The sequence below is a fragment of the Papio anubis genome, chromosome 6 (assembly GCF_008728515.1).
Source record: "Papio anubis isolate 15944 chromosome 6, Panubis1.0, whole genome shotgun sequence".
NCBI lineage: Eukaryota > Metazoa > Chordata > Mammalia > Primates > Cercopithecidae > Papio > Papio anubis.
The window spans coordinates 100,132,002-100,156,835 of NC_044981.1; the positions used below are offsets into that span (position 1 = coordinate 100,132,002).

The 24,834-nt window shown below is 34.8% G+C and overlaps 1 protein-coding gene across 15 annotated transcripts in view; it reads right to left on the minus strand.

The window, feature by feature from the left end:
* Positions 1-24,834, minus strand: part of HACE1 (HECT domain and ankyrin repeat containing E3 ubiquitin protein ligase 1) — a 128,931-nt gene that overhangs the window by 40,623 nt on the left and 63,474 nt on the right. For all 15 annotated transcript variants that reach the window (XM_003897956.3, XM_009205747.3, XM_021937642.2 and 12 more), the window contains 9 exons: positions 22,214-22,364; positions 15,895-16,229; positions 15,321-15,389; positions 14,992-15,079; positions 8,067-8,178; positions 7,874-7,971; positions 7,605-7,692; positions 2,868-3,017; positions 2,143-2,339 (listed from right to left, as the gene is read on the minus strand). In XM_003897956.3, the coding sequence (XP_003898005.1) occupies positions 2,143-2,339; positions 2,868-3,017; positions 7,605-7,692; positions 7,874-7,971; positions 8,067-8,178; positions 14,992-15,079; positions 15,321-15,389; positions 15,895-16,229; positions 22,214-22,364 (1,288 nt within the window). The remainder of the gene's footprint in view (positions 1-2,142; positions 2,340-2,867; positions 3,018-7,604; positions 7,693-7,873; positions 7,972-8,066; positions 8,179-14,991; positions 15,080-15,320; positions 15,390-15,894; positions 16,230-22,213; positions 22,365-24,834) is intronic.

A 24,834-nucleotide genomic window follows, 5' to 3' on the forward strand; every position in this document is an offset into this window, starting at 1 on the left:
TTTTTTTTCTTTTTTAAGAGACAGGATCTTGCTCTGTTACTCAGGCTGGAGGGCAGTGGTGTCATCTTGGCTCATTGTAGCCTTGAGCTCCAGGGCTCAAGTGATCCTCCCACCTCAGCCTTCAGAATAGCTAGGACTGTAGTCACATAAAACTAAGCCTGGCTAATTTTTTTTATTTTTTGTAGAGACGAGGTCTCACTATGTTGCCCAGGCTTGTCTGGAACTCCTGGCCCCAAGCAATCCCTCTGCCTCCCAAAGCACTGGAATATCATTGTTACTGGATCTTTCTACTTTGTCATATAAAATATAACTGAAAGGAGTGACAAATCTCACCCAGATATAGTATTCACAGATAAGAATCATGTTTATAGTTCTCTTATCAAAGACAATCATTTGCTTAATAAAGATTCTGTGACTTCATTACCCTTAACGGAGGGTAGGTCTCCAGTGTAAAATAAAAAAATAAACATGCTACAAGGTGAACAATCTAAAAAAAGATTCTAAAAATATTTTCATTCACTGGCAAATCATATAGGTTTAAATATTAATTTAAGTGTTTTACTATTGTAATCTTCTACAGCTTAACATGATTTACATTAAAAATCAAGTAAGTTCTTCCTCGACACAACTAATTTTGCATACAGTATGAAGAACATTAGACTTGAAATTAGGAGGCTTGGGTTTTGGCCCCAGTTTTGAAACTAATTCTTTAGGCCTAGTGTCATTTCGTGTAAAATGAGAGAGTAGAATTTAAAATTTCTAAGTATGAATGTGAAAGAACTCAGCTCCTGACTTTATTTCCAAGAATTCAATCTCATTTTTTTTGTATACTATAGTATCTTAAGTTTCAAAAGGTAAAATTACGTAGCTTGCTAATAAGTTTCTAATTCCCTTTATATATCTGAAACTAAGAACCTATTTTTATAGAAAACTACCCAATACAACTAATTTTTGTGTTGTGTTTTCCATTTTACAAAATGCTAATAACAATTCTGTATGGGAGGTACTATTATCCCAACTCTACAGAAAACTGAATTCGAAGAATTGTTAAACATAACCCTTTTTAAAATAATCCACATTTTACTAAATCTATAGTTTTAAAAATGGCTCAGTGAACATTGTTTCTTATAGCTAATTGATTCTGAAGATGTCTTGGAATTATAATTCAGCTTAAAAAAGGGGAGTTCAGCATTGTTTAACCAGAAGTTGCTACTTGTAAGCAACAGAACTAGAAATTATACGATATTTTCTAATTCCAAATATCCCATATAACATATTAAAACATCAAACCGTATTAAATCTTAAAGTCATATTATGACTTTGAACAGTGAAATTTAAAACACATGCAAAGATTTTTAAATAAAACGTATAGAGGAGATGTAATAATAAATAAAAAGAAGGCCAGGCGTGGTGGCTCATACCTGTAATCCCAGCACTTTGGGAGGCTGAGGCGGACAGATCACCTGGGGTCAGGAGTTTGAGACCAGCCTGGCCAACATGGTGAAACCCCGTCTCTACTAAAAATACAAAAATTATCTGGGCATGGTGGTGCACCCCCATAATCCCAGCTACTGAGGAGGCCAAGGCAGGAGAATCGCTTGAACCCAGGAGGCAGAGGTTGCAGTGAGCCGAGATCACACCACTGCACTCCAGCCTGGGCGACAGAGTGAGACTTCATCTCAATAAATAAATAATCAAGTTATAAAGTCAAAAAAATATCAAAAGGTCGAACAAAATTACTGGATCCCAAAAGTATGTGGAAAGCTTAAACACTGGCATTTCTTTTCTCTATTAGAATTATTTAATATCACACTTTAAAAACATGAAAGAGCAATTTTTGCAAATATTATCTTCATTAAAGTTTACATTTCTAATCAAATTTCTCAAAATGTGTATGCCCAATTTATATTATCAGCTGAAGTGCTCTAGACTTTTTTAGGAACCACCTCAGCACAGCTAGCACAATTATCAAAATAATCCTTTCTAATTCAAAATCTAACATTTGATGGTTTTATTAACTTAAATGTTTTATCTGTTATGATACTGTAGTTTTTCTACAAGCGCCAGAAGAATTTAGAGTAACTAGCAAACTATCAGAGCCAAGTTACAAACAATGGTTAAGGTAAAAACTGAAATACTCACTTTGTTATTTTGTGTCACAAGAATACTCCCACCCCCAGGTTTCAAAGGCACCTCTTCCATTGCTCCAAATACATCAGTCTCAACAGAAAAAGTTAGTTCTAGACCCAGATCACTTATATCATTATCTAAAATCCATTGCAAATTTTTGGCATATTCTGGATCAATGGATGCCACATCTTGGTAATTTACAGGAATACCTAAAAAATGCAAACATACAACAGTTATAGTCTGTTTCTGCCTTCCCTTATCTATTTAATGGTAAAATACTGCCCTCTACAGATATTCTGTAAAACTGCAAAATATAATATAATCCTATTCACAGCATATTTTAAATGGATTCCTGAATTTGAAAGTCTGTTAAATTAAGCCTGTGTTTCTTTCACATTGTTACAATGTAATCTTTCTTTGAAATAGCTATTCAGGAAGTTATTATAAACTTCAAAAGTGCCAATTATCTTAAGTATATTCATATTGAAATGTATTCTTAGCATAAACATACACACACTAAAATTGAAAAAAAAAACTAACTTAGCTGAAAGTGTTTGGAAAAAAAAAGGTAGGTCATTTTTTTTCTCCTTCAAACCTCAAATGCCTTACATATATAGATGGTCTCCAATCAAAATAAAAATTATCTTACCCAAAATGCTACTGCTTATCTAGTTTTCCTCAAACTGAAAGGAAAACAATATCAATAAATGTCTACAGAAATAATAATAGAGCCATACCAAGAATGTGCTTGTAGAAGGATCGTGTGAAGTAAATATTGACCAGCTGCCTATGGTTCAATGCTAATCCCAAGATCTGCCCAGCAAACCGAAAATAGTTCAAGTGATCAGGATTTACGTAAGAGTTGCTATTAGGCTGAAAAGTTGTTCCTATTGAAATAAATACAAAATAATATATTATTAAGAATCTATATGCAGAAGAAAGATCACTTCAATGCAGATAAACTAATTCACATACAACTTCAGCAAAGCTAAGGTGACATTGTGTACAAACTTCCAGAGAAATGTTCTTTGTGGAATATATAACAGGTGGTAAGTAGAATTGTAAGTATAGATAACCATTAATTCACACATATTTATCACAGTAATCTACAGCAGAGAGAAAATTTTAGAGTACTTTTGACTGAAATTAGTTGGATGATCATTAGAGACACTCCGGAAATAATACAGCAGAGGATTGCACACACACACACACACACACACAAACACATATACACAGTTTCCTAGGCAGTATGGCAATAGGCTGTTCGCTAGGACAGACATTATCCCATTCATCTGTATGTGCCAGTGCAGTAAGTATTTTTTGCTTCTTCAGGAGTAGAACGCTATGAGAATAACTAAAAATTGTAAATGTACAACTGTTAAGTGACAGGCCTAGTCAACGAACTTGATGCCTGTTAACAATGATTAGAAAATTAATCCCAGCACTTTGGGAGGCCGAGGCGGGTGGATCACAAGGTCAGGAGATCGAGACCACGGTGAAACCTCGTCTCTACTAAAAATACAAAAAAAAATTAGCCGGGCGCGGTTGTGGGCGCCTGTAGTCCCAGCTACTCGGGAGGCTGAGGCAGGAGAATGGCGGGAACCCGGGAGGCGGAGCTTGCAGTGAGCTGAGATCCGGCCACTGCACTCCAGCCTGGGCGACAGAGCGAGACTCCGTCTCAAAAAAAAAAAAAAAAAAAAAAGAAAATCACCTCAGTCCACAAGGTAACCAAGTCTTTCTAACAATTACCTCTGAGGTGAAAGTAAACATGCGGGGCAATAGTTACCAATTACAATGAAAATCCAATGCAATGGAATATGAATCCACTTTTATAAAACATCTAGAATAGGCAAATTTATAGATAGGTAAAGTAGATTAGTAGTTACCTCAGGCTGAGGAAAGGGGATATGGGAGAGACTGCTTGATGGGTACAGAATTTCTGCTTGGGGTGATGAAAAAGCTCTGAAAATAGATAGTGCCCGATGGTTGCACAACACTAAATGTACTTAAATGCCACTGAATTGTACACTTTCAAACAATATAAATGGTAAATTTTATGTGTATTTCACCACCATAAAAAAAGAAAAGTCTCAAAAAAAAATACTACTAGTTAAAAGTTAAAACCTAATGCCAAAACCTCAACTTTAAATAACTTTCTTTTCCTATTTTTCCGTGATGGCCACTAATTCATATTACAAATTCACTCATTCATTCAACAAAGACATAATGAGCTCATGCTACATACTACTATTGTAAATGCCTGGGCTAAAAGAAGTAACTGATAAACCTAATGAAATAGCATCAAAGAAAAATAAAAGGTAGAAATGTGCTGGAAAGTTAAATGTTTAGTCATTTTGACAATAATTCACTCTGTGTTTCATTGATCTTTGATTTCTCAGTGCTGACACCAGGTTAAACTGTTGACTAGTTTATTTAGATATTAAGGTACAAATTTGGAAGCCTATGGTATTAATAAGTCATGTGAGTCTCATCATTCACTGTTAAGGACCTTTGGAGAATAATTCCCTGTCATGAAGCAAGACTTGATATTAAAAGCCAAAGCAAAGCTTTGTGAGATAAAGGCAGACTTCAAAGACAAATATAATCATAATCCCAAAAATATAATATTCTGAGAATAACCACAAATATTTTTTACCTGTTAAAACAATGAATGATTAGGGCTACAAAGATTTTTGATGACTCTATTTTCCTCCCCTAGCTCTGTGTTTAATTCCCTCTCTAATTACTTTCTGAGAAATCTAGATACTTAAAAAGGATAAGGAGACTTTTTTTTTAAAAAAAAGGAAACATATAGGGAGAAAATCTTCAGAAAAGGAGTAACAGTTTTTAACTTGAAAATTCTAAATAGAATTAAAAGTTTATGATAAATTTTAAGTTCAAAAAACATATATATAGCTGTTACTCGCCCAACTGTTTTCATGCTCTCAGAAAAATCCTAGTATACAATAATATCATTTTCATGTAATGATAATAATAGCATATAATATTTATACTTTCTATATGCCAGGCACCGACAAAGCATTTTCACATATTAGCTAACTGAATTCTTACCACATTACAAAACACAGGTTATCATCTTTTTTTTTTTTTTTTTTTTTGTTTGAGACGGAGTCTCGCCGCGTCACCAGGCTGGAATGCAGTGGCGCAACCTCGGCTCACTACAACCTCCGCCTCCTGGGTTCAAGCAATTCTCCTGCCTCACCCTACCAAGTAGCTGGGACTACAAGCACATGCCACTATGCACAGTTAATTTTTGTATTTTTAGTTAGAGATGGCGTTTTACCATGTTGACCAGGATGGTCTCAATCTCTTGACCTTGTCATCTGCCCACCTCGGCCTCTCAAAGTGCTCGGATTACAGGCGTGAGCCACTGTACCCAGCCAGGTATCACCATTTTTAAATGAGGACACGAAAGTGCAGAAAATTAAGTTTACTGGCCCCAAGATCATATCAAAAGAACAGCAGTCAAGATTCTCACCATGTATAAACCCAAATGACAAATTCACAACAACTATACTATTTCACTACTGTAAGCATCTTAATTTCATTAGAAAACAAGTTTTTAAAAAAATTATTATAGATATCGGGTCTACCCAAACATTCGCCACATTTAGAAATTCTTGATTCCTATATGTAATTCTCTTTGTCAACTAAACCTAAGAGTGTGAAAATATTTCAGCTTGATTTTAATTTATTAATACTATGACCCCAAAGAGGAGACCGATATGGCTTACAAAAGACATAAATCAAAATGTTTGGCCAGACATAGTGGCTTACACCTGTAATCCGAGGCGGGTAGATAGCATGAGCTCAGGAGTTTGAGGCCAGTCTGGGCAGCATCGTGAAACCTTGTCTCCACAAAAAGAATAGAGAAATTACAAAATACAAAAACTAGCCAGGCACCATGACTGGTCTCCCAGCTCAGGTGATCCTCCCACTTAGCCATACCAGCTACTCGGGAGGCTGAGGTGAGACAGTTCCTTGAGCCCAGGAGGTCAAGGCTGCAGTGATCCAAGATCGCGCCACTGCCCTCCAGCCTGGGTGACAGAGTGAGATTCTGTCTCAAAGGAAAAAAAAAAAAAAAAACAACAACTTTATGGGTCTATGTACTTCAACATTTGCTCTGCTACAAATCTATAACATTAAGGAAGTACCTCAACTAATGATTCCACACCAAATCTGTTTTTCAGATATTAAGCTAAGTAGACTTAGAATAAAGGATATAAAGAGTCTAAAATAGTCTAAAATATAAGACTAAAATATAAGTCTAAAATATAATGCTAGATCTAGCTTCAACGATTAGGCCTCAATAATTAAACTCAGGGGTTCATTGAACTTGACATTCACAAAGACACCAAATTCACCTCAGAGCAAAGAATCAAAGGTTACCAAGTTAAAGCGGGCAGTTCCATGTTCCTATGCAATTGCAAATACTCAAAGTGTATCCAAGAAGCCCATCACAGGGATGAATGCCTGCAGCAGCCTAGCTCTGTTGCAGCCCGCTCCCACATGCCTCCCTTAAAATCATCCTTCTTATCAAATAGGGATTTGCTGTTAGTTTGGTTGGAAGCAATCAGAAGCTACCATTAATGAAGTATTCTCTCCTGATAAAAGAATGTAAACATTTGGGGAAAGAAAAGATTTTCAGGAAAAACGAGCGACTGTGCAAAGCATTTGAAAACTGAAATCCCACCTTCACTTGGAATATGTCTTTATTAAGTTAGAGAGCTCTCAAATATGCCTCACACAAATGAGATAACTATTTCCATTTAGTCTACAATAGCAAATTACAACTCTATAGGTCACAAGCACCATTTCAACAAGGAGGGTTAATTATCTGTTGTATATGGTTAAATAAGAGCTTTATAGTAGCCAGGTTTTGATCTCTTAAAATGACTGAAAATAAAGTTAGTATATATAAATAGATTAAGAGTTGAAATTTTACATCATGATTTCTAGACTTTGGTTTTCCTAACCAATATATTTTAAAACTTGGAAACTCAAATAGAGTTAGCAAATTTTTATTTTTCCAAATAGGGACTTGTATTTGTTTAAGGCCATCTACAAGCACCATTAATTTTAATGAAATGAAAAATTTAACTCAAAAAAAGTAGACTAAAGGATAATCCTTAAATTGAACAAATTTAGTTTTATTTTATAAAGGACTGATAAGAAACCTCCTTGGGGCCAACACTAGTCCTTGAGATAAGCATCTGGGAACCAACTGTTAAGAGGAAAAAATGTTAGACTGAGTCAGGTTCCACTTATGATTCTACTACTTATTAACTGTGTGAATGCAGATAAAAACTCTGAATTTCAGTTTTCTCATCTATAAAATAAGAATATCCCACCTAGCTCACAGGTCTGCTGTGGAAATCAAAAATAAAATGTACTGAAATAGTGTGAAAACTGTGACAAGTTGCAGAAAAAGTCATCTAGACCGTACAACTTACCATCAGCTGACTGGGTAAACAATGCATAATCAGGATTGACTATCTCATTGGACAGAATATCAAACCATTCACGCACAACACCTTGACCCTGAATTCAAGAAATAAAATTAAGCATCAACAGAAATATGTTATATTGGGAAATTTTTTTCTAAATAAAATTTAAATATAAAGTTTCTTCCTTTATCAACTAAACATTAAACTTTATTCAAAAGGCATTTCAATCTTTCTTTACATACAGTGATTTCTACATCATCATCTTTTATACCCACCATGCCTTCTTCTCCATGGAACCGTACAGCAATCCCTTGCTTTAGCTTTGCACAATTTGCTTTTGACACAACTTCACAGCTACTCCTAAAAATAGAATCTAAATATGTAGCATTGGTTAATTTTACATATTAAAACTTACAATAACAAGCACTTTGTGGTTCACACATACATCAGCTTCTTTGTTAAGCATACCTCTGTGAACCAGCAGGATATCATTTTCATTCACTGGCCTATGCACCATGTCTGAATCTGGCTGTCCTGAATGCAGATGTTCATAGAACCATTCACAGCGATCTTTAAAAGGCTAGCTCAAAAAATAAGAGTAAAATATGTTAGCAGTATATCAGTTTATCTAATTATCAGATTTACTAGTATGTTAAATGCCTTTTCTACAAATAATCATCCTTAGATCTTTATTTATAATAAGGAGTTACTGAATAATGTGTTTTAACATTTCAGTAACTATTCACAAAAAGGCAGAACTTAGCTGAAATAGCTTGGCTACCTAGAGAAATGTATTTTTTTTAATTCCTACATTTTCAACACAAAAGACTTGATAAATTTGGTTATGTCGCAGAACTTAATATCAGATATGTAATTGAACATATTTATTCACACCCAGAAAAATTATGTTGCATGTTCCATTTAATTTTTCGTGAAAATAATCTCTTACACCTAATCTTATTTATTTATTTTGGTTTATTGCTGCTGTTGTTGTTGTTTTGAGACAAAGTCTCACTCTGTTGCCCAGGCTGGAGTGCAGTGGCGTGATCTCTGCTCACTGCAACCTCTGCCTCCTGAGTTCAAGTGATTCTCCTACCTAAGCCTCCCAAGTAGCTGGGATTACAGGCACTCACCACCATGCCTGGCTAATTTTTGTATTTTTAGTAGAGATGGGGTTTCACCATATTGGCCGGGCCGGTTTCGAACTCCTGACCTCAGGTGATCCACCCATCTCAGCCTCCCAAAGTGCTGGGATTACAGGCATGAGCCACCACTCCCAGTCTCTTACTCCTAACTTTATTCTTATTTCTATCCTTTAGAATATATGCAGAAACTGGAATGGAATTTGTTATCCCTTCCCATTCTCCACAATAAAAATTGAAGAATAAGATCTCTTGAATAGCAAAGAAAATCTCTCCTTTTTGTTCATCTGCCAGGTAAGCAAACTGTAAGTGATCTATAATTTTTGATTAATAAGAAAGTATTGAGTACGTAGTATGTACCAACACTGCAAGTAACATAAGAGCAGTAAAAACTCCATGAACTTGCTAAAAACTGTTTAATACAGTTAAAGAGATGAGACTAACATAGAGTAACACAATATAACATATATATATAAAAAAATAAAATATCAAGTTCTAAACAATGAAGCATGAGCTATAGAAGCCCTGGTCGTGGTAGCAAAGAGGAACAATGAAGTCAATCTGAGAGCTACTACTCCTTTGAATAAGCATTAAAAGTAAGAGAAGAGGCTGGGTATGCTGGATCATGCCTGTAATCCCAGCACTTTGGGAGGCCGAGGCAGGAGGATCGCTTGAGCCCAGGAGTTTGAGACCAGCCTGGGCAACAGTGAGACCCTGTCTCTACCAAAAAAAAAAAGTTTTAATTAGCCAAGCGTGGTGGTATGCGCCTACAGTCCTGGCTACTCAGAAGACTGAGGTGGGAGGATCCTTGAACCCAGGAGTTCAAGGCTGCAGTGAGCTATAATTGTAGTGTGCTCACCTTGTCACTGCAGCCTGAGTGACAAAGTGAGACCTTATCTCTACAAAAACAAACAAACAAACAAAAAAGTAAGGTAAGATCTCTGCAAGATAGAACTTATTAATAGAAATAACTTAAAGCGGAAAAGCCCTTTCCCCATAACCTACCCCCACACTCCTAGAAGGTGCTGGTGGAAATATAATGAGTAAGATTTTACGTATCGTGAGTTTAAAGATATAGTGGGGTGTAACTATTAGGGATTTAGAAAGAGATACTGGACAGTGATGCAGCTGAGACACTGAAAATAAAGCCATGAACAAAGGTGAAGTTGGAGACAGTATAAGGTTCAAGAGATGAAAGACACAGAGAACAAACACCAAGAATAAAGAAGTTTATGATCACAAGTCATGACTGAGAATTTGCTTAGCAAATGATACAGACAGCGGGAAAAGTCAAAGGAGAACCAAGGTGGTGCAATACCATCACAAAAGCTAAGAGTTTCAAGAGATCAATATGATGAATACCATCCAACACCACAAAAAAGTTATCTTCCAGGTCGCTTTTAGGACACCAATAAATTTCTTCATCTGAGCTAAATTAAATAAGTTTTTTTTTAAAGATTCAAATATCACTTGTTATTAATTCTTAATAAAAACACAGTATGATTGATGAGAGAAGAACTTCTGCCTTTTAATATTTGCTTTCAGTAAGAAAAGGATAAATGCTACCTTTTTAAAGTTAAATGTGTAATTCTGTCCATACTTCTAACAGTCTTCCACATTCTTAATAAAGCACTGGTGTTATATGTTATATGCATTACTATACATATAAATTAAATATTTCATTTTCAGTTAACAAGTTGAAATATAAAGCACTTGAAATTCTAATGCTAACTATTTCTAAAAGTTTGGTTTAAGAGGAAACAAAAAACATTACACAGAAGCAATTATTTAAGTATGGGCTTTGAAGTCAGATAAACATGGTTTGAGAATCCCTCACTCTGTCATGTACTAGACTTATCTTAAGGAAATTATTAATCCTCACAGAACTTTAGTTTTCTCATCTGTAAAACACAGAAAAGAATACACCTACTTCAAGAGCTGTTAGGATTAAATTAAATAATTCAAATAAAGAAAATAATTATGATAATTATAATACTCATAATTATAATAATAAATTAGCAAACATTTATTAAGCACCTATAAGCCAGGTATTTTTTGAAGCACTTTACAATGCATTACCACATACAACCCTCACAACACTATGAGAAAAAGGGACTTTTGTCCCCATTTTACCAAAGATAAAAATAGACTAAAAGCATTTATACTAATGCTCTAATACTCAATACCTGGAATACTCAATAAATAGATATTGTTCTTATTGTCATTCACAGCAATGTTAAAATTACTGTCAATAACTATTTAAAAGAAAACTTACTGCCCATTATAAGATATTAAACTATATCCTTTATCTATGAAATGTGAACCGAGAAATAAAAACAAATGGACCCTTTTCAAGTAATTCAAGTGTAACATTAAAAGGTACAAACTGCTACCTTCAAAAACTAACACAATATCTATAAGATCAAAACACACACACATATACAAACACCTACACAGCCAAAAGGCACATTTTTGTATGTAAACTTTCTAGAATACCTGCATTTCCATAAATAATTCACAAAACAGGACTGATTATAGAGGCTCCTCTTAATAGCATTTGTATAGCAAGACAAAATGTTTCTCCCTTTAAGTACTGGCCACCTGAAAACCACCAACAGAAGAAGAAGTCTATCCCTCAGCAGAGGTAGTTGCTGTTTTTAACTTTCTAGAGGAGGACAATCTCCAAGTTACAGAAAACTTCTAAGTACAGTAGAGTACAAAGTACTTTTTTTTCCTCTGCTGTGAGAGAAAGTTGCCAATATAATGTCCAGTCCCCTATAAACACTTAGGTGTTTATTTCCTACAAACAAGGGAAGTTTCCTCTATAACTAGGTAACAACCATCAAAACCAGAAATTAACTCATCTGATAACATTACTACAATCAGACCCCACTTCAAGTCTTGCCAATTTTCCAATAATGTCCTTTTATTGCAACATGATTCATGAACTGCCTTTAATTGTCCTGTCCTGTCTCCTTCACTCTGGTATATTTCTTCAATGTTTTCTTAATTTTCATAACCTTGATAGTTTTAAAGATTACAGGCCAGTTAATTCTGTAGAATGTCCCTCAACTGTATTTAGTCTGATGATTTCTCATGATTAGATTTTAGGTGTGTATTCTTGGCAGGAATATCACAGAAGTGATGCCATGTTGTCCTCAGAGCATCCTATCAGCCGGCACACTGCTATGTCTGTTTTGATCACTGTCAAGCTTCTCTCCTGTAAGGCATCCTTTTTCTCTTTGTAATTATTCTGTCAGGAGATAATTTGAGACTGTGTAATCATCCTACCCTTCATCAAACTTTCCATTTATTCATTAATTTTTTCAGTACAGACTCATAGGTTCCTATTTATGTTGCCATCATTCTTTATTTTGATGTTCAAATTCTTCCAAATTTGGTAGTGCGAGTCCATTCAAGCTGTCTTCTGAGTCATGTTAACATAACCCCATCAGTCTTTGAACACTTCCTTACTTTCTTACATAATAAGATGTTGCAGGCTTATTTTATACTTTCCCTGATCTAGCCCTGGAATTAGCCATTTCTCCAAGGAGCCCTGGTTCACTGAGAATGGCACTGAGAGACCAAGAGCTAGGTGCCAGGTTTGCTACATGTATCTATGCAGATTTAAAACTAAATTCAAACTGGTAACTCTAATTCAGCAGAAGGTTCCTTCTAGTTTCCTCCATTTTGTAACTCCTTTCTCCGACAATGAGAAGTTAGACTCTCATACTTGCTTATTTGATCAACCTGCAACCCCACTCCCTTGGTATGTTACCAATCTCCAATAGCTGGCATGGTCCCTCCACTGCATAGATCCCCTCCACCCCACTGGGGCTTCATCAGACAGCACTGATCAGCTGCAACCACTCCCATATGGAAATCCTCCTTATGCCACTCTAACCCGCATGACTCACACTGGGACCCTCTTCTACACGGACACCTTCTTAATCACATCCAAACTCCAAAACCCCACACTAGGCCATCACTACACATGTAGACACTCTCCTCACCCTAGTCAGGCAACAAACACCCCGCTCTCTGGGTCAACAGAGTGGATACCTAATACAGATGCTTTCTGACTAAACTGTCCAGGAAGGGAAGAAGGAATAGAAAGTAAAATCAGAGACAGTATTAAGTTGGTGCAAAAGTAATTGTGGTTTTTGCCATTTTAATTAATTTGACAATTTTAACTTGGCAATTAAAAGTAATTGCCAAAAACCGCAATTACTTTTGCACCAACCTGTATTAAAAACAGAAGACTCTCTCTCAAAAATAGTGAGATTTTACCTGTTATCTCACCTTCTTTCACCTGTTATCTCATTTGCCCCAGAACAGTATCATATAGTGTAGGTCAAGAAACAACTTGGCCAGGAGTGGTGGCTCATGCCCATAATCCCAACACTTTGGGAGGCTAAGGCAGGTGGATCACTTGAGCTCAGGACTTCAAGGCCAGCCTGGGCAGCATGGCAAAATCCTGTCTCTAGAAAAAAATACAAAAACTAGCCAGGTGTGTTGGTATGCACCTGTAGTCCCAGCTACTTGAAAGATTGAGCTGGGAGGATCACTTCAGCCCGGGAGGCAGAGGTTACAGTGAGCTGAGATCAGCTACACTCCAGCCTAAGTGACAGGTGAAACCCTGTTGTCAAAAAAAAAAAAGAAAAAAGAAAAGAAAGAAATTGAACTTGAGAACCAGACAGACTTTTAAATTGTGGTTCTCCCATTTAGTAGCAGAATGACTTAAACAAGTTACTTAACCACTTCAGCTTAGAAAAAAAGAGCAGCCATCTTACACAATGGTTAAGAAAACAAAATAATTCATGGAGGCAAATACACAGCACCTGACCTAAAATTAGCATTCAGTAAATGTAAGTTATTATTACTGCCTTCTCTTTCACATTATCATTATTAAACAGATGTCAAAAGATCCCTATATACACTTGTGCATAATTGTATAAAAATTAGTTCATAGGTTAACTTCTGAAAGGACAAGTGTCCCTAAAGATATTAAAAACCACTTATCGTATTTATTATCTTACAACTACTAACCAAACCATTGCCTACAGTCTGTCCTACATATCTGGCAAATTATTTTCTAAAACTTTGCCGGAATTATGCCATTCTCCTAAAGCAAGGGTATCAGTGGCTTCTAACAGCCTAGCAAACCAAGAAAATTATTTGATCTGGAAATCAAGGCTCATCATTGGATGACACCAATCTACCTTTCCAGAACTCTATCGTGCTCCTATCTACACAAAATTTCTGCTGCAATACTGCAGTTTTATACACTTTTCTGTCTACATGCTCCAGCCCACAAGCTGGCTAGAAAGTTCTCCCTCCTTGTTTACTCCCATCAAAATGCTGCATATTTTTTCAAGCTTTCTCAACGTAACTTAAAATCTGCCTCCTCTGAAATTTCCCTTGACTACAGATGCCAGAGCCAGCTCTTCCTCTCTTAAACTCCTAAAGATCCAGGTAATGTAGTCACTGTTTTATACGTATGTTTATAATCTCCCCAGCCAGACTGAATTAGAATCCTCTTAGAGAAAGGAAGTAAGTTTTCTATCTCCAAAACAACTACCATTTATTGAGCATGTATCACAGTCATTCTTGACAATTTATTCTTGGCAATAGTTATATGAGGCTGCTGTCATTATCTCTGCTTTGTAGATGAAGAAACCAAGGGCTCAAGGATGTTAGGAAATGTGCCCAAAGTTCACATAGCTGGTAAGGAGCAAAACAAGTTTTCCTCCAGCTAGCTTCACGTAACATGAGATATATGGAATGAACAGATACACATCTGGTAGGGGAAAGGTGGTCAGGTCAAATAAGTTTGGAGGATTAACAAAGCTAAATCACTATTTTTACTAAAGGGCTTCTCAAAGCCTTTTAACATGCTGCCAATGTGATTTATAAATTTCCAAAGGGCATATGTTATGTAATTTCCCAAGTGTATTTGGGGCTAAAATCCTTTTCAAAAGGACAATCAGCCTTATAGGACTAAAGAGTTTCATTAAGCTCCTTTCAGGAAATGTGGCAATGTGTTCTGTTGTTTTTGTACAGACCTCTGCAAATAATAGGCACTCTATACGTATTTCTTGAAGAAAACTTACTTCTCATATTAAAGTAACATGCAATCATTCCTCTTACAATAGAATGTCTGAAGTGTAATAATTACTCCACTAAACAATATTAGAATTTTAGAAATTAATTTCATTAGATAGAATAAAAAGATGAAGAAAAATTTCTACCTGTGCTTTTATGATATGCATGAATCTTGACATCAACTCAGGACATTCAAGGAGAAAGTGAAAGTGGTCAAATATAATTTTGGGATTTCTAAAAGAAAAATATTTTGTTTAAATGGACAGGAAGAATGAGTAGAATTAAGTGAAATGCAAATTCAGATACACTGATACTGAAACAGAAGAAAAATATAATAATCCACATCTATTAAACTTTCATTTGTTATTGAGCATATTTTGAATGGTAAGAGAAATAGTATTTTTTCTGTTTAGATGAAACTGTAAGTAAAGAGAGGAAAGGCTCCAGGGTAGTCCACAAACCCCAGAAAACTTACCTATTAACAAAGCATTTTAAAACTTCATCATGTTTGCAGACAAATTCAATGAAACGAGGTGAAGTCATTCTGTGGGGGGTAAATATCAATCAGAATACATAGGCAAAAGTTTGTGATAAAATAGAGTACTCTTGATAAATATATATTGAACTGGACTGGCTTCTAAACCAAAAAAAAAAAAACAATTTGGTTTTGGATCGTCTTTGTAAGTTTAGGAAACTGAAGTATGCCTAGCCAATTTGTAAAATGATTCTAATTTCTCATCAGCAGACAATATCAACAAGTGACTTTTTAAAAATCTTGAAATTTGGTGCATTTCTGCTCTACACATTTCAAATACATAATTAAGAGATCCTATACAAGGTGACATTCACCACTTTACAAAGTAATAATATATATTGCTTGTTTAAAATTTAAATATTCCCTACTAGATCTAGATTAGTATGAGTATCTTAAAACAAAAAGAAAACTTTAAATCAACAAATTATTATTTGTTGTTTTTGAAATTACAAAAATATCACTGCTTTTCATCACCTATCAGAGAAAAAATAATAATAAGCCAAACCTTTCTTACCCTGGAGGCATCTGACAAGAACAGCACATGTAAAAAGCTTGAATGACAGCACTTAGCCGGTTGGCTGTCATAGAAATAACATCCTGACAATCTGCACTCGCTTCCTGTCTCCCTGCAAGAGCATCTGGTTTAGATTCCCTTGTGCCACTGGACAGATTTTCATAGCTCCCAGGTCCTGGGGGTTCAAATGGAGGAATGGAAGCAGCATCTTGATCTTGGCCTTTTTGTTTCAGTAAAATAGAAGTGATCTCTGTTGAGTTTCTTTTGTTTTTCATCAATTCTGTGGCTATTAAAACTAGCCATTCATCTAATGAGTGCCAAAGCAATTCCAGAGGCTGAGAGAAAAACAGAAGTGTTTTTTAAACATCATTCTTAACTATAGGATCAAAAAAAAAAAAAAAAAAACCCCACATACCTAGACAAATATTATAAAAGAGAAAATTTACTCTAGATATTTCTATCTTCCCAAGTTAATGTGATGGTAATGCCTAAAGGTAAGTAACAAAATTATACAAATGCTATATAAATGACAATTCCTTCATTTATGGTAATAATTTAGTTTGTATGTATGTATTCCTTGGAATAAAAAGGAAAAACTAACAAAAAATTCACAAGCAATCTTTCTTCTTTTAATTTTCAAATATTTAGTTTTAAAAGCACACATTATTATTATTAATAATCAGTCTTAACATTTTCTGTATTAATATGATCAATGTCAACGACTTTCAATTAAACAAATGTCTTTTTTCAATTAAAAAATGAGAATCCCTAAAGAACCTAATGAACAGCTTTTTTACTGTGCTCTTTTCGTTACATATAATTCCTGGAATTTTGATAATTATTGACAAGAAATTATAAAATGTGACACATTTATGTATGTATGTATATTTACAGACACAATCCATTTCTAATAATTAGTGTTTTTTAAAACAAGAAATACAATTACCAAACTTCTATTAAAATATTGACTAGCAGACCGAGGATGGTGGCTCACACCTGTAATCCCAGCACTTTGGGAGGCTGAGGTGGGCAGATCACTTGAGGTCAGGAGTTTGAGACCAGCCTGGCCAACATAGTGAAATCCCATCTCTACTAAAAATACAAAAAATTAGCCAGGCATGGTGGCACACACCTATAATTCCAGCTACTCGTGAGGCTGAGGCAGGAGGATCACTTGAACCCAGGAGGCAGAGGATGCAGTGAGCTGAGATCACACCACTGCACCCCAGTCTGGGTGACAGGGTGAGACCCCATCTCAAAAAAAAAAAAACACTGAGCAGCAAATTATTAATTCCAAGTAAAGACTAACAGCTTTCTATTAAAGAAAAAAAAAGATAAGGAGAGAATAAACCATTTCCTATTATTATTCTAGCTGGGTACAAGGGCATACACTGGTAGTCACAGTTACTTGGGAGGTTGAAATGGGAGGATTGCTTGAGTCTCGGAAGTCAAGGCTACAGTGAGCTGTGATCGTGTCACTGTACTCCAGCCTGGGTGAAAGAGCGAGATACTGTCTCCAATAGTTTACAAGTGCTACAGTGGTTAAACAATCCCTTCGTCCTATACTATTTTAAATATTCTCATTGAGAATGACGAGCTATCTTTCTGCAAATAAATATACAAGTTAATCTCACTTTTTGAATCTGACATGATTACAGAATGCTACAAACTAGACCATGTGCTACAGGAGGACTCACCTTTAAAATATTTCAAGGAAAGAAATCATCTTTCTTTTAAAGATTGCTATGGAAGGAGATTATACAAACACATTTGGAACCTTAGAAAATGTTTGAATAACCTATTCTGTCAGGAAATTCTTCCCAATTATTATCTAACAAATACCTTCACTGCCATTTTCAGCCTTTCTTCAGATTTCTGTAACATCCTCCTTTTGAAAATATTTTACTAACTGAATTTGCAAATAATTCAATCACCTCAGGCCTTCATTTACACGTTCAACCAAAAAGCAGAAAAACACAATAAAACAAACAAAACCACCACTACTACAATCAACAAAAACCTAGTTCACTCACTCAACCTGTACTATGCACTAGGTAGGTGGGTAAGTACAATGTTTCCTTTTTTAAGAGAAATTATACCCTCCTTTGAAGTTAAAGTAAGCACCCCTCTCACTCATAATGAGGGCTCTTCCATACTCACAACTGTTGACAGATTTGGGGTCCCCGAAATGCTTAAAGAAGGGCAAGAAGCACCCAACTGCCATAAATACTGACAGATACCTTCACTGAAAATTCTAATCATGACCCAAGTTGAAACTATAGTTTCTCTTTATGAGCAAAACATTGAACCTGCTGTAGAAGATGAAAAGAACTTATGTCAGCACAGCTATTTAGCTTTATATCAGAAAATGAATTTCTGAAATGGAAAGAACAGGTGGTGATATAAAACTGCTAGAAACAGAAAGAAAAAAGAATAATTGGCCTCTAAATGAGAAAAGATAAAACCTAGAAAGTCAATACACTGAAAAGAGGTAAGGCCTAAGGCAAGAAATAACACAGGCTGATCATGCAGATGAGCACTGAGTCTAAACCAACAGCAACCCTATTTTCCAATACTGACAATGTGTAAAAAATGAAAGGCAAATTTTCAGTGGTACAGAAATAACACCAAAGAAAAAAATGGATATGTGTAAAAATGACAATAAAGATATTGAAAAGCCAGAGTTTTAAATAAAGGAACACAGCAAATAATTAGAAGAATGAGAAAAAAAATAAGTAGTAAGCCACACTGGACTTTTCTTTACTTTTCTCTCTTTTCTTACCTTTTATTTCTTCAATCATACATATACTAAAACTAAATCCCAACCCTGAGGTGAGTTTACCTAGGAAGTTTCTCTTTGAAGATCTATTCAGAAAATTCATTCTTCAATCACAAAAAGAATACTATGAAAATAACTTTAATTTCTAACTATGGTAGCAGCCACCAATAAAAAGGATTCAAATAAATTTTAAAATTAAAAATAAACCACTGCATACTGTATCTATGATATTTTCTATATTCATAAATAATCAAATACATTAAATAAGATACACCATACACACCAATTGTTACTGAACAATGAGTCAATTACTACTGAAAATATTAGCAGGTTTCTTGGTACTGTGAAAATACCGCTTCACATTCATTATTATTGAGTGATCCTTACCGAAGAATTATATTCTATATATAGTAACAATGATACAACAATCATACATGATTTATAAGCATGTTAAGTCATATTTCAAAATATACAATCTCGAGCTTACTGAACGATTTTTTAAAATTTCAAGAAGTGCCGAAATGAGGAATAAATTTGGCAGAAAAGTATTATTAATTTAATGTTCATTCATAGTGCCTTGATATCCTGTTAGTCTGACTATTCTTAACCTGATAATGTCAAATGCCACAACCCACAAGATAAGATCTTAAAGTTAAAAGTTTCACAATCTTTCTTGGTTACCAAATTTTCCAAATTGTAAGTCACAGCTTACTATTCACAAAAAAAAGAACACAGCAAGACTCAGGAAGCCTAAATTGTCTTCCCCATGTTTACTGTGCTTCAAAAATAAAAATGACCTTATCCTTCAAATGCTCCAAAGTTCCCAAGACACTAGATAAACATCTCTTAATGCTGAAAGAATGGCTATGTGTTAAGACTAACTTAAAGAACTTCTAAAATAAATCAGAAAACTAATAACAGGATGTTAAACAATTTCACCGACTAAAAACACATGGCCTATAAACCCACTCATTCTTAATGGAAAACCCATTAGTTAATTTGAACAATAAAGTAGCATTAGAGTACCTTGTTAATAAAATGGAAATTAGGGATCAATTGCTACCTCAGACAAAATGTGGTAAGAATTAAAATGGTATTTCCAGTCTAACATCACAGCAACTCAGTAACTAGCAAAGATTTTTACAACTTGAAATCCCCCCACAATGAACAGGAGACCTGATTCACATGGATGACAATGTACAGTTTCTATTTTTATCCTTGTAAATGGAAGGCAGATCATTTTGTCAATCCCCAAAGATTCCATGTTTCATTCATAAAACTGGATGAAAAGAGACAAATAAATTCTTTAACAGTTAATACTCATTAATGTGTTTAAAAACTAGCTGAGTTTTGCAATTAAGTGTTTTACCAAAATGAAAGTTGAAAATTTAAGAGAAAATAAGTGATGAGAAGAAACAGTAGTTGTCAATGCTGTAGAAAGTATACCTTAAAAAAATGAAACAAAGATACTAACAAAATTCTTGAAATAAGAAAGTATTTATATATTATATACATCACAGATATATGACAAAACATAAAGTCTGGGTTCTATTTTTTAAACATAAGTTGAAAAGGAAAAACAGAGATATCCTTTGCTACTCTATTATGTCAGTATTGACTGATTAGGTAGAAAACTAACATTTAAATCAATATTTAAATCTTTTAAATCACCTATAGAGAGGCTACTTAACACATACTTTCTGATACTAGCTAATAGGTAGCAGATTGAAACTTTAACCAAAGAAACCAGACAAAATTAAATAAATCTAACTCAATTTGAATAATACTGACCACAGCCATACCTGATTTGATTTTATATTCATCATTACAGGTGAGTAGAAAGTATGAGTCAAAGTCAAATCAAGGGTAGATTCCGTCACTAACAAAGTGAGCCAAGTCAGAACACATTAAAAACAACTTTGTGTGATATGAATGTTTGAAGCAGTAAAGCTTGCTCAAAACAGCCCTGACAAGAAGACTAGGTCAATAATGTAGATCAAAATCTTACAAAGACAGTAAGTCGTCACTCCTAACTAGAGTTCAAGGAAGTGGTACATGAAAAGCCACATGAATTACAAGAATGCATAACTTCATTCTTCCAGGAGGTGGCACAATAAGGAAAAAAAAAAAAAAAAACAAAAATACACACTCAATGTACAAACATACATACATAGCTGAAAACTTCCCTTCCTAGACTGACTTTTTTTAAAGAGAGTAAAACAGATGGACATTTATACATAACCTTTCTAAAAGATTACCATATCTATTCTAAGTATTAATCTACTAGTGTCAAAGTTCTTGCAAACTTTATTTTTACCTTTCTGCAAAAATTTTCCATGTAAGAAAAGAATCATTTAGTATAGAACACTAATTTAGATTTGAATTTTACAAAGAGCAAAGCTGTCAATCCTAACTAGTTTTCAAGGAAGTGGCACATAAAAACATTTATATCACTTTTTTGATAAATAACCTATATTTTATACTCAAATGATTGTTTAACGAAAACATAAGTTGGCTGGGTGCAGTGGCCCATGCCTGTAATCCCAACACTTTGGGAGGCAGAGGCAGACAGAGAGCTTGAGCCCAGGAGTTCGAGACCAGCCTGGGCAACACGGCAAAACCCCATCTCTACTAAAAAATACAAAAATTAGCCAGGTATGGTGGCATGCACCTCTAGTCCCAGTTACTGGGCAGGTTGAGGTGGGATCATCACCTGAGCCCAGGCAGGTCGAGGCTGTAGTCAACCATGATTGTGCCACTGCACTGCAGCCTAGGCAACAGAGTGAGGCTCCATTTCAAAAAATAAATACATGAATAAATCAAAAACATGAAGTTATTAAATTACATATTTTTCTAAAATCTGTTATTTTAAAATGTCACCCAAAAACAATTAACAAGAGCAATTATAGTCATATTTATTTTGTTTACTTCATAAAATTATAATTTAACATGAGTAACAACACTCCCTTGGGTTTTACACGAATCTTCCAAGGACTTCACCCGTATGTGCTTAGAAAGGCAGCTGAAGCAATACAAAATGTTTTAAGAAAATTATCTCAACAACTCTTCCTTGCAGTTATCTCAGGAATTAACTGTTAGCAAATCCAGTAAATGAAAGAACCTTACTATAAAAACACATACAGATACACCTAACACACATATCATATTAAAATCTAAATAAAAACTGTGCATTTTATTTCCTCACTAATAAGAAATAAATTTCTTTCAAAAGCATGCTGGCTGCATATTACATTAAAAACCTATAATTTAATAAAATTAATTTTAAACACTATTTCTACCCTTAGAATAAAACACCAATGGAATAAAACATTTTATTTGTAAGAAAAATACAGAAAGCTCACCAACTTGCTGTTGAGTAGACTAAGTTGAGAGGAGAAAGGTGTGCCTAATTTTAGAAGTGATATGGGTATAAACCAAACTTACAACCTGTTCATGAGGTTTCTGATTAATGAATGCATGCTTTGTCAAATTCATCTCTTCCACGTCTATCTTCCTAACAATGCCATATACTTTTCTCACCTTGAACACCTGGCTTCTTGGAGTTTTATTCCCATTGTAGCCCATATCAATTCCATTACTGGGGGAGGATGGACCAATTCGAAAGACATGACAAAACATTCTCACGATCCTTAAAAGGCTCTTCATTTGAGCATCATAATTGCTAGATAGGCTGAAAATAAAAATTAAAATATGAGATTAGATGGAGTAAGACAAATTACATCTTAAAATACTTATTTTAAAACACTTTCATCCCACTGACCATCTGTTTCATATTATAATAACTGGAGTAAAATTCCTTTCCTATCATGATAGGAGGCAGAATGGTTTAACAGGAAGTTACATTATTTAAATTGCATATAAATTAATTACTATTTCTTAAGCACCCAGAATATAAGCAATAATCAAAGCATAAAATATGAAGAAAATCACTCCTTTAGAATAGTTGGTTTCTTGTGGCAACAACTTCAAGGCAACCCCTAAACTTTTTACTTTCAAAAGTATATTTGTAAATTAAATTTATACTTTAGAAGTCTGACTGTATTTTCACAGAGAAGCAAAGGTATAAATCATCATATTCTTAGGCCAACCCACAACTGTTTTAACGAAGAAGCTAAACTGAACTCTCCGCCACTATATCCGTAATCCCATATCCCCTTCCCACCCCAGAATAGTAACCAATTATTCACATATAGAACATTCATAAATTGAATAATTTTAAAGTTGCTATTTGCATTAGGTTTGTTCTCTATATAATAGGCTGCCTTATGACTCTACATAAATATAGGAAATATTCGCCTACCATGAAAAAGACTAAAATTCAATTAACACTAAATCATATTAAATTAACATAAACTCACTTTTACTAATCAGAAAGCCCTTCAGAATCCCACAGTATTGTGATTGCTCAACATTATGAATACCAATCATTACCTTTCCACAGAAAAACTGTAGGAGGTAGGCTAAATTTGTACTGAATCTAATAATATATCTTTAAACAAAATATTTTTTTTGGTTGATGGTGGTTTTATTTTGAAATCTCTAACATCAGTTATCTTGTATCACAAATGTTGGAGCAAAGCAAAGAGTTGCATGAACTTCTGGGCAGAACGGCAGGATTTATCTTTGTATGTTGGAGGCCGAAAGAGTGAGGATTGTGATCAACTCAGTATACCACTGGAGGCTATATGAGTAAGCGGCAAACTCTTCTCATAAATGCCGGATGTTGGCAAACCGACAAACTGCGTCTGCCACCCAGAAGGAATGCTGAGGGCAGTCACGACCTTCTTGTGATTAGGTACATCTGAAGCCTGTTAAGCAATAATATGAACCTGTGAATCAAGCAGCTGACCAATTATTAGCTCCTCCTCCCTGCTCCTTCTACCCAGTAAGTACCAAGGGCTGTAGAAGCTCAAGGTTGTTGCTGCCTTTGCTCACTAGAAGCAGGGAGCTCTCTTCTTTCCCTGGCCCCTTCCTTTAAAATAATTTCTTTTGGCTGGGCGCGGTGGCTCACACCTGTAATCCCAGCACTTTGGGAGGCCAAGGTGGGCGGATCATGAGGTCAGGAGATTGAGACCATCCTGGCTAGCATGGTGAAACCCCATCTCTACTAAAAATACAGAAAATTAGCTGGGCTTGGTGGTGGGTGCCTGTAGCCCCAGCTACTCAGGAAGCTGAGGCAGGAGAACAGCGAGAACCCAGGAGGCAGAGCTTGCAGTGAGCCAAGATCGCACTACTACCCTCCAGCCTGGGCAACAGAATGAGACACCTCTCAAAAAATAAAAAAATTAAAAAATATATATATTTTTTATATATATGTTATATATATTATATATTATATATTATATATATGTAATATATATATACAGTTTATTTTGTCTCAAGTTTTGATTTCTGTGTTCATCCTACTTTGTTCAGTCTCATAATGACGGTCTCAAGTAGTAACAGTAGTAACTGTCATAGTGATGGTCTCAAGTAGTGACCATGGCAGTAAGCCACATTTGTATAATTTAATTATCAAAAACTTACTCTCTCTTCCCTTATATATATATTTTACCCAGTTCATTGAAATCTTCATTTATGATATCTGTAGGTATTCTTCAATATTTTTTTTTAAATAGTATTAGTAAGATGGTAATGACAAATGTCCACTTTCAAGTATTTGTTTGATAAGTACCAAATTGGAGGGCATTTTCAACCATGGTTACATGAACCAAAATTTCTTGACATTTTCACTTCATTAGCCATGTTTTTTTCTCATTGTAAGACTCATTAAATTGTTTTAAAAGTCAATAAAAATTAACTTTCAGTTACCAGTGTTCGTAAAACATCAATAGCTATTGCTGTCACTATAGCTATAGCACATTAGCACAGCCTTTTTTGCTTCAATAATTTTGAATCAAATGTGTATTGAGTGATTAATTTAGCTTGCACTGACTTTTACATATTTGTCTTTATGAAATAGTGATTCTAATTGCATATCATAAGTCTGTTGACACTAATAAAATAGAAATGTAGTTTGGTTGTAACCATCTCCTTCTTTTACTGTATTCCAGCTCTAGCAAAAGTGTTCCAGACTCTCAAATTCTGTAAGAGAGGTGTGAATTCGATTTTCTCTTTTTTTTTTTTTTTGAGAGGGAGTC